The 11454-nt window shown below is 38.1% G+C and overlaps 1 protein-coding gene across 1 annotated transcript; it reads right to left on the reverse strand.

Annotated features, from left to right (window-relative positions):
* Positions 1 to 3758: 3758 nt before the first annotated feature.
* Positions 3759 to 10178, reverse strand: lrit3a (info leucine-rich repeat, immunoglobulin-like and transmembrane domains 3a). The gene is made up of 4 exons (XM_085284156.1): positions 9864 to 10178; positions 8100 to 8566; positions 5921 to 6226; positions 3759 to 5784 (listed from the first exon to the last, which is right to left on the reverse strand). Exons 1-4 carry the CDS (start codon positions 9977 to 9979, stop codon positions 4763 to 4765), a joined length of 1911 nt encoding a protein of 636 aa, XP_085140282.1. The 5' UTR covers positions 9980 to 10178; the 3' UTR covers positions 3759 to 4762.
* Between the last annotated feature and the right edge of the window lie 1276 nt (positions 10179 to 11454).

Here is an 11454-nt window from a genome sequence, read left to right on the forward strand (position 1 = left end):
ACAAACACACTGAAGGGCACTGACCTTTTCCCACAATTTCACCCTGGGAGGTAAGAATAAAAGTCTAATGTTCATAATTACTCTTCAGGTGACAGTGTGTTGGATGACAGTGACACATAGCTATGAATCATCAAGTAGAAACAGTATCTGGGACACGGTGAGAGTGTGGCTATTATAGCTGTATTAAAAACTAACTCCTGCTTCTGTAAGATAAATGTTGCCAGTTCTGAAGACGAGAATAAAATGATTTTTTTATTCCCACAGGGAGATTCTTTTGTAAATTGTAAAACTAAAAACATTAAAAAACATACCATTTTAGTTTCAGTCATAATGCAATGAAAAAAGAATTGATTAAGTGTGATTAAGTAACTCCATGGACACAGTGAGGAAGCATCTCTTGTGACATTCAATAAAAGATTTATTCATTCTTAGTCTATGGCTAATTGGGTGGCCAGAACACTGTGTAGATGTTGGGAGATATTGGAAGATTTGCAACAGCCTCTTCTGAGTCACAGCATGTAGATGGCCTAACACCACCCTCAGTGAGCTGCCCTGAATAAGTTTATTACTGTCACATACTTTAAAGGAGTGGTGCTTCCACAGGAAATACAGTTGCCTCTGGAAGAGGGCTGCAGGTAGTTTGGCCTAGTCCTTTCCTATTTGTACTCCTGCACCATATTTAGCATTTTCCTCCTGATGGAAAGGGGAGTAGCAGATGTCCTGGATCTTATAAATATTCCTTCACCATAACACGGCCCTTTTTGGCACCCTTATTATTGGCTTATTTGTTTCCACGGTCTGATTTATTCCTGTTCACCTGAGCCATCAGGAAACCTTGTCAACAATTTTCAGTATTTTTGTGCATGTCACATTCAGTTGGTCTGTCTCAATGTTGTTGTTTTTTCAAGCACCTCAGGTAAATAGCACCTATAACGAAACTAAAGACGTCCCCGATGTCACGTCTTTATTGATCTCTTGATTCATCTTTTTGTTTTGTCTGTTTTTTCAGCTGTGTGCTCTCAGCCTTTTTGCCTTACTCTGACAGCTGTCATTAAAACCTTTGCCTGTTCTAGTCAACCATGTATTCATTTTGCTTGTGAAAAAAAAAAAACAAGCTATGTCAATGACAGAAGCACAGCTGACATCACAGATTATGCTGGTTACATCCACACCATAGTAGTGTTCCAGAAAATTCCAATTCCCTTGCTGCAATACATATTTATGTTGCCAGAAAAAGAGAACTATAGTGTGTTACTACATGTTAACATCGCTGCTGCATCTGCTCGTGTTTTGTTTTTTGGTAATTCTGTGTCAGTTACACAGGATCAATCTGGTGGTGAAGTAGTTTGTGTATTGCATGCAAAAGCATGGCCTTCATAAGGGCAGCTCTATTACATACATAAAGAAAGAAATAAAAAGTAAAAATAAATATAAAATATAAAATATAAAAAAAAAACTAAAAAAAAAACAAATGGGAGTGACTGGAAGTTTTACATCTGACAAAAAGTTATAAAAATACTGCAGTGAAACCTCTAGAAGTACATGATGTAGGGAGCTAAACAAAAGCTCAGATGCTTGTGTTTGCTTCCATACTAGCATAATCATGTTAATAATAACATAACTGCAAAATAGGAACCAAAATCTTCTTCCCTCCCCCCCCCCCCCCCCCCCCCCCCCCCAAATAAATGAACAACAATATGGCAATCCTCTTTCTTCTGGCCTTACTGTACAGTTAGATGTAATGTGTCCATTGTTCTTGGCGAGAAAATTCTTCCTTGCATTAGCCTAATGTAGCCTAATGAACACTTATTGCAACTGCTAATTTGGATTTCAACCTCCAAAGTTACTAAAAACTTTACAAAAGCAAGCATCTTCACTAAGAGCTGAAAACAAAACCCTCAAGGAGTAATTATCATAATGACAGTCTTTTGTAACACACTAAGTTTAGAAGATATATTGGGACTCAAGAACTGGGAGATATTACTTCTTTTTTTTTGGTTTAAATCTGACAGAAAATGTAAATCTAGAGTTGGTTATTGGCTACAGTTACAATATTAGCCACATTTTATCAGCATATATTGCCCCTTTATCAAACCCTAGTCTAATACATTGTGAGACACTGTACTAGGAGAAGACACACTATCAAACATTGTGTCTATAAAGCAAATTACTGGCAGAACACTGGAGCCATGCTCCAAGACTCTTTAAATGATTCTAGAATTGAATCCTCTTTAAACAAATGGGAGTTTTGTGGTGTTTTCCCACTTGGGGCAGTAACTTCAACCCAAATGGGTATTTCAGCCTTTTCCTCGAGGTACTAATTCTCTTCCCTGCTCCTTCATGCTAGACTGCAAGCAACCCCAGTATGAGCTACAGTTCACTGTTTGATAAATCCATCAGGATCACATCCTCTCCAAAAAGCAAAGAGTTGATCCTGAGGCCACACACTAGATATCTTCCACTACTTGGCTGTGCCTAAAAATTCTGTCCATAAGATTTATGAACCAAAGAACCAAACCTTCCGCAAAAAGCAAATAGGTTATCCCGAGGCCGCCAAAGAGAAATGCATCCATAATTTGGCTACTCCTAGATATTCTGTAAAAGTTCATAAATGTTATGAAAAGAATCTGTGACAAAGTGTAGCCCTGGCAGATTCCAACTCCCACCAGGAACAGATTTGACTTGTACTGGAAAAGAAAAACCATACTCTCACTAAAATGGTACAGAAACTGTTGTAGTAGTCCATAACAATGCAACAAATAGCTCATACACCAAAAATACCCACCCCAGGACACCCCACCCACTCTGCACATAGTCATATCCCTTCTTTAAGTTCATAAAGCACATGTAGAGTGGTTGGGCAAACACCCATGCACCTTCACACATCTCTGAGAGGGTAAAGAGCTGATTCAGTTATCTATGGGCCAAAATAATTTTATTTCTCCCTTATCAGAAGTTACTAACAGGTGGACTCTCTTCTTCAGTGTGGCTGAGGAGTGTGAATGCCCTGAAGTTAGTGCTTATGCTATACATCAGTTTTAACAGTCCAGTGGTAAAACCTGCTTTTCCAGTGGTGAAGGCAAATCAATTGCCAGCTTACCTGATGTTGCCTTATCACCTGTGCCAGGTAAGGATGGAGTTGCAAAGGATTTAATCTCTGAATCATTGATTCAAGAAGACATCCTGATTTTCTGAAGACATTCATGCAGCCGGTGCAGGATATTGTGTGTTCAGGTGCCACTCGTTGTATGCCTCTACGTTTACCAGACCCCACAACACATATAATAATTTTTACACACCTACACAAAAAGCCTATTCATGAGTATAATATGCCTGGACATAGTGCTGACATTTGCAGTACATCTGCAGTCAACAGGCTATAATTCTGCAACCTCCTATTTCTGGTAACGTAGAAGTATCGTAGAAAAACAGGATTTAATCCAGTGACTGTTCAGATCAGAGTAAATGGCAGCTGTGACCTGTTGATTTTGTCAAAGAAATCTACCTCGGCCTGTTGATAATTGAATTATCACATTTAAAATGTCTTTCTAAACTTTTTAAAAATGTGCACTAAGCATACCATACAGACATATATTGTTACATATAGTAATTTAAAGCAAATGTATTAAAATCCATCAACAACTTTTCTTTTCTTTAACCAGTTTGTTAGGTTTTGGAAAATTGCTTTGAGATGCGTTCTTCATGTGAAAATTTTACACCTATCTACGCAGATCATATAGTGTAGTAATATGTCCAACTTATAATTCCACAGTTGTTCTGTTTATTAAAAACAAATGCACAGTGCATTTATAGACAATTAGATACATACATCATGTCATATAAAGTGGCAATATTAATGAGTCCGTTATGTACAAACACACTGACAGTACTTTTCTATAAAGGCAACGTTTGGCTTAATGTTTAAAGCCAACATGATCATGGAAATGTTATGGAAAAATCTGGGCTTTTCTCTGACACTATCACAATATTCATACCTGACACTTTGCAACTTTGGCATCAAAAAAGACATCAAAGATCATATACAGCTAATTACTTGTATGATATCATTTATAACCATGTGTTGTGCTGTAGTGACATTTAATTTATTTTGTTATATAAGGCTTTAAAAATAAGGAAATCATAAATATATTGTCTGGGGAAGGTTCTTTAACTATGCTAAAGCCTTTCAAAATAAATTCATAACCAGAGCTGTTACAAAGGAGTGACAGACCACTTAAAAAATCCTGAATTTAAATAGTAATGGCAAAAAAATGTTTGTTTGGCACATATCCTGCCCCCAAATAATCTACTTTACAAGAGCCGAACCACTTAAAATCAAGTCAGTCCATGCAACTGTACAATTGAGATTCGGGAAAGTTCACTTGAAGGTTTATCTTTGAGAAAAACAATGTAGTTTTAGGGCAGTTACCAAACTTTTAAATTGTTAAAATATACATGCAATGATTCATGCAATTTTTTTTCTTTCCCATTAGTTTAACTAGTTTAACTAGTTTAACTTGGGAGCTGGTCTTGTTAGCACAAAATAACTGCAATGGAAAGTTACCTGACTACCAAGTAGTAAGACTTTTCTTATGGTGGTGTTTTAATTCTCTGATCCAGAGCAGATGTAATTAAATGAATATATATTTATGAACAATTATATAGCTGATAATTTTTATCAATGTCACAAAAGGCGTGTAAAGAGTATCTCATATAATGTGGTACTACCATGGTGCGTGAACATTTACCATGGCTTCCTGCTTTAGCAGAGATATTCAGACCGAGAACTCTCACTTTTATAGCTCATTTGGGAGTCTATGCTTGATCTGGAACACAGCAGCATTCGCTCTGATTCATTAGTTGGTCTCCTTGCCCAAAGCTCAGTTGGGTGAGAGTTCAGATTTCTTTGTTTCATTGATATTGTCTCAAACTTGACATAGCTTTCTTTTTCAAGGTCCTCTTCATTCAATCCGGTGTTGCGTCCCTTGCAATAAAGAGCGAGAATCTTGTAGAGCAGCAGGATAATAAGAGGTAAAACCAAAGCACAGGCAATGCCACTTACGATGATGAAAAGTTGGTTTTGCCCACCATCCTCGACATTGTCCAGTGTGTAAAAATCAATACAGGGATCTTTTCCAGCAGCAGCACCTTTTGCTACAAGGCAAACTGAATACCTCATCCCAGACGACAGTCCATCTAGGAGTACTTTTCCACTGCCAGCATTAGTCTCCACTGTCCTTTTAGTGTCATCCTCACCATAGGGTGAATATACCACTGTAAGTGGAGCATCATTTGGTAACCCATCTGCAGTCCAGAGCAACACTGCACTGTCAGCTGTTTCCTCAACAATCTTTAGGTCCCTAATAGACTTTGATGTATCGCTTTTCTTGCTTTTTTCATCGGCTGCAAGCTTTGTCACGTTGCTTCCTTGCTCATTTTTTGATTGCTTAACTTTAGATTTTTGTAAACCATTGCTAGGGGTAGGCTTTAACTTTCTATAAAAAGCAATTGTTGATGCTCTTGGGAGAACTGTCGACATAAATGAGTCAGGAATGAATGTTGGTGGAACTATTGTTGTGCCTACACTGCTTGGCCCAGTGTCAATGCCAGGTCTTTGTGGGGGGACAGTAGTGCCAATGGTACCAGCAACAGTGAGAGAAATGGTGGCTTCCACACTGCCGGCGACATTCTTAGCTTTGCAGCTGTAGTTACCAGCATCCTTGTACAGTATCCCATGCAAGCTCATGATGGACCATCTGATGCCATCTCCAGGTGACTCCTGGACTGTAGAGTGGAACAAAAGCAGAAATAGCTATATGTCATATATCACTGTGAAGCTTTGAATGAGGCTCAAGGCAGCTAAAATGCCCAAACCGTAAAAACAGGATAAATTATGATTTCCTAGAGCTTTAATATTTACCTGTGTTACTGACTGGTGAGCCATCAGATTTAGCCCAGTAAAGTGTTGGTGTTGGAAAGCCTGAAGCATCACATCGTAGGAGAACATTGCTGCCCAAAGGAGATGTGATCTTGGTTGCAGATGTCATCACTGATGGTTTTACGCAGTTTTCAAGTTCAGCATGCTGAAAAAGAACACCTGAAAGATTTTCTGGTCCAGCACAGGTCAAAAATAGATCCATCAAAATTACTGGTGTCTCAGCCATTTTGGAAATCTCAATCATCTTGGAGATTTTACAGTCACAGAACCATGGATTATCCTGGAGGCCTTAAGAAGAAAAGAAAAAAGGATACATATGATTCAACATTAAGAAAAGTGGAGATGGTATTCTAGCAGTGAAAGGGCAAAAGATAATAAAGTCACATTTATGAGAAGTTTTTAGAAGTCCACATTGAGCTCTAGCAATACTTTTCAAAGAGCTGCAGCGAGTATGGTGTTATAAAGAAAACTACAAATTACACTGATGCTATTCATCAGCGTACAATGCGTTTGTATTTTTAGTTCTCTTTTTGGCTTTAAAGTCTTAATTTAGGCATAATAATTGAACTGTGGAAGGAAGCCTTTCATAAGCGAGTAATGAAGTTTACTTTACAGCTCACTGTAAACACCTGGTGCACACAATAGGTGAGCACATGTACCAATGGATACTAAAGCCCATTAAGCAGATTAGTTTGTCTTAACAGTGGCAAAGTACCTAAGCTGTGCTTGCCCTTCCTCCAGTTTGTGGTAGCGTACTTTTTCCATTAGCTTGGTGTGTTAGCACAAATATCGAGCAATCACTAAAAACATAGTTGTAATCCAGCTTAAGAGAACTACAGACTTTTGTGTAAATTGCACATTTATTGCATGTTGAAAATAAAGTTGTTGATAACAATTCATCATTAATGACATTCTGAAAGTCTGTGTGTAGTTGGCATTTAATTCAAAATAATAAAGTTTAGCATAGCTCCTATTTAATATTAACAGAAAGTACTTTTATGATACACTAAAGAAGTTCTCCTCCTGTGCATGGCCCATTTTTTCCTGTCACTTAATCCTGTATTTCCTTCAGGTATACAGGGGCTCTTCTGGCATGGATAAACTTTCTGGCCCTAACCTCAGACTGTCAGTGCTCCGAAGGTACAAGAGACATTCATTCACTTGCATACAAAAGAAGAAAAGACTAAATAAAAAATAAACAGCGTGTGATTTTGCACAATTATTAGCACTGCCACATATCTGATGGCTCAGTTGAATTTGTGTTTACGTACTTTCATAGTGTTACGTTGTTAGTTTCATGTCTTTTGATATTTGGCATTTGTGTGCAGTCATACCAGGTTGGACTGTCTGTTTTCCAATTTCATGTGGGGTTATTTTTTTCTGTCAGTAGCCAGTTTTTCTAGTGTAAGTAAGTAAATTGATCCAACATTTATTTCAAATAACATACATTAAAACGGTCTGAAATTATTTATGTTATTCCAATATTTCTAAACTTTTTGTTGAATATAAACCTGAAACCTGAAGTTTAAAACTTCAGTTAAGCCTTGTGTGCACTGTGTCTGAACTTGTGAATGTGAATCTTCAGGTTAAAGCTCTGACACGGGTGGTTTCTAGAAGACAAACGGTTCAGATTTAACCACAGTTAAAACAAGGCCACTGGATTATTAATCTGAACTCTGGGCTTTGACCCAGACAACACAGGTCTAAACTTGTTCCTGACAAGTAAACTACAGCACCGCTAAAGGCAGGGAAACAGCCCATAAACACATTAAGGGGTTTGGCTTTAGTCTATCTGTAACAACTTGATATGCATCACAGATTATACTACAAGTAGCTTTTTTTCCATAGAGTGATCAAATTAATTCAACTTTCTTACTTTGTTTTTCTTTCTTTCTTTTCTTTTCTCTCTTTGATTCTTTCTACACACATGCACTTGTATTGTGTTAATTATTTTGCAGTTAATCAGGCAATAATGTACATTTAATGTAAGCTCTGCCACTGCTTAGATTAAGCTCATTTGACTTTTTCCTGGCAGACACTACTGCTCAGTGAGAACAAATCTGGCTAGATTAACAGGTGATAGAAAGAAGTTCCTGGAGTAATTACAAATAACCCGAAAAGTGTCCTACAAACCAAGTCAGACAGAGCATTTAATTCTTACCTAATACTACTTTCTGGGAGGCATTAGAAGATACAGGTAGACCATTAAATGGTGGCCATATGTCCATGAGCTCAGAGGGCAGGGTGGTTAATTTGTTGCTGGATAGATCCAAGTAGGTAATGTTGCGGAGGTAAGGAATTGCCTCGGTGGGAACATTATTAATTCTGTTGTTGTGAAGATCCAGTGTCTTCAGCATTGGCATCTCTTTGAGAGATTCCCATGGAAACATTGAGATCATATTTCCATCCAGTCTCAGCTCGTGGAGCACTTTTAGGTTGTAGAAACTTCCAGTATCCACTGAGGTTATGGAATTATAAGTAATCCAGAGGTATCGTAGATCCACCAAGTAGTAAAAAGCTTCTGTTGGGACTCGCCGTACTGCAGTTTTTTCAATACGAAGTTTGACTGTGTCCACGGGGACATTGACGGGGATGTCAGACATGTCTGGGTCATTGCACAGTACAGATCTGAAAATCAAAGACAGAAATGTATCTCATGTGAGATTTATCTCATCTCTATGATCTCCTCCTATTAACAGCTAATGCCTGTTTTAAGAAGAGTAATACAGATACAGATGTTTTAAGGAAACACTGATCTTTCAAATAGGTGTAACACTGGTATACATCCCTTGATTCGTTCATACATACACCAGTTCTAACAATCTACACTATATCACAATGTATGATGCTTTAATTGACATAATTGTAGTTACCAAGGAGACTTGGTAAACTTGGTGGAAATCTTGCAATCAATTGTAGTCATGGATATAAGGACAGGTGACATATTCAAGGAAAAACCATAACTCTTGGTCTGTACAGTGAGAGGATCTTTTGGCTGTGTTATCCTGTACTAGCCTCCCTTAGAAGGAGTTGTTATGACAAATGAATACATAGCTGTTTCTTATTATAGCCTTCTTTTAGCAGTCATTCTATGATTTGTCCTGTGAGCTTGACTTCCTCACATGCATCAGTCAATGAATTGATGGGAATTGTGCAGTGCATGGCCTTTCTAGTCATCAATTCTTGACCTAATTAAACAAAGCACCAAACTATATCTGAGGCAATATATTTTAGAGGAATGATGTTCCATAACTTCAGTGGAGTTTGAGAGACTTGTAAAATCAGTAGTAAGGTGCATTTCAATAGTTTGGGAAGCATGAGGTTGACTAATATCTGATTTTTGTCATCTATCCGTATATACAAAGTGATTCTTCCACAATTAACTTTTTTTTATCTACTATTGGTATAGTACTAATAGGACTAATTATGCTGGGGGTCATTAGGTCTTTCTCAGGTAGCCCTATAAATAGTTCGGTGCTATGCCAGGTAACATACATTATGTTATTACGGATCAATACGGCCTGCACATTTTGCACTGCGAAGAGTTAATTAAATTAAATGCTTGAGAAACAGTTGCTTTTCTTAGCGCATAGTAAATATAAGACTTTATCTTTTTTGGTTGCTGGTTATCCAGTTAGGATTTTTTGGGGGTGGTTTTTACATATACCATAAGTACGCATGTAAATGATCCCCATGAACATATAACTTTCTGCTATACATTTACTTATTTAGAATAAGAGCGCTGAAGGTGGCATATAGTTAAGTTAAGTTCTTACAAGTAAAAAGTACTATCCTTTCACAAGATGACCTAATTAGGGACACTCGCAGGCTACGTAAACTCTTCATAAATTGAAAAATTGTCCTTCATTTTTAGATTTTCAAAATGTGCCACGTACAGTTTATGTATCCACAAAGTATTATTTACCTGGTTCCTGTTCCATCGGTGCGTCCATGAAAAACACAGGTACACTGGGATGGACAGAACGGATGAGCCATAGTGAGGCAGCATAGGAATGCATGCAGGCACAGAAGTCGTCGCATGATGTCACTGAATGCACCCAAAATGCTCACATCGAGGGGATCTCAGGAAAAAAGACATTCGGATGCCTTGAGAGACTAAAGGATTATTCTTCCCACTCCAAAAAAAACAAATAGAAACAAATTAAAAGAGCTTTAAAAGTACATAAGAGGCAGCGGTAGGCTGAGGATCTAATACAGGTGACCTGTCAGATTGACCGGGGGGATGGGAAGGAGGGGTGGGATTAGTGAAGGATTTCTTAGGCTTGACAGGGTCACGGAAGCTAACCAATGTGGCACGCTAGCCAGTTCTGGAAAGATGTTCACCTTATAAGGCAGTTTGATTTGTCCCTCTGTTGTCAGCCTGTGTCTAAGATAACACTGTGGATATGTTCATGAAATCTGATGCAAACTCCTTTAACTGAAGAGATTCCTCAAATACTAATATGTCATTTAGCTGGAGGCCATATTTTAGACTGAGGGAATTCTGTCTGGCACCAGGGTGTAAAATGTAATCTTGGATATGATTTATTGCCTCACTGGGAGGATCAGTAGCTTTAGGTAGTGGCCAAATTCAACCTGTCTGCTGAAGATATGTTTGAAGTAATGCAAGCTTTCATATTTTCAGACAGTATTTGCTAGTGGTCTGTTAATCAAGGGTTGCTTTTAATGTTTTTGTATGTCATTCTAAGACATACATTTTCTGGTAGTCATTATGCTGATATAATACTATGCAAAGGGCTTGAGCGGTGGCTTGAGCCACCTCTCATCTCTTTACATTTTGCCAGGTAAACCTGAAATAGGTACAGTGATTTATTAAACATACATGGAAATATAGTTGAAAAAACTGTGTGTACAATTCTAACTAGCTTCAAAGTCAATACTTGGTATGACCACCTTTATTCTTAACACAGCCAGAACTCTTTTAGGCAAGCTTTCTTGTCATTTCTTTAAGTAGTGTCCAGGTGTCTTGAAGGACACCCAAAGCTCCACTTTGGATGTTGGCTGCCTTTTGTTCTATTCTTTGTCAAGATGATCCCACGCCGCTTCAGTAATGCTGAGGTGCACACTCTGGGGAGACCATGTAGTGACTGATGGTGTGCCATTGTGTATGCTTTTTCTGTCCAAGTACACTTTTACTCCATTGGCAGTGGGTTTGGAATCGCTATCATGGTGAAAAATGAAACCTTTGTCAGTCAGGTGTTTTCCAGGTGGTATTGCATGACGGATCAAAATCTCACAGTACTTTCTGTTTTTTCTGCTGTACCTCTCTCCTGACCTCCTCCATACATTTTGAGCGTGATTCCAACCAATTTCAGATTTGGGTTCATCACTCAAGGAGACCTTTTATCCACTGATATTCTGTACAATTCTTGTGTAATTTGGCATACATCAGCCTTTTCTCCCTGTTTTTTTCCCTTAAGAATGGCTTCTAGGTAGCCACCCTTCCACTGAAACCATTTCTTATTAGGCTTCAGTGAACAGTAGATGGATCAACT

The sequence above is a fragment of the Mchenga conophoros genome, linkage group LG2 (genome assembly GCF_057382185.1).
Source record: "Mchenga conophoros isolate Kocher_MC1m ecotype Shallow Benthic linkage group LG2, M_conophoros_male_GT1.1, whole genome shotgun sequence".
Classification (NCBI taxonomy): domain Eukaryota; kingdom Metazoa; phylum Chordata; class Actinopteri; order Cichliformes; family Cichlidae; genus Mchenga; species Mchenga conophoros.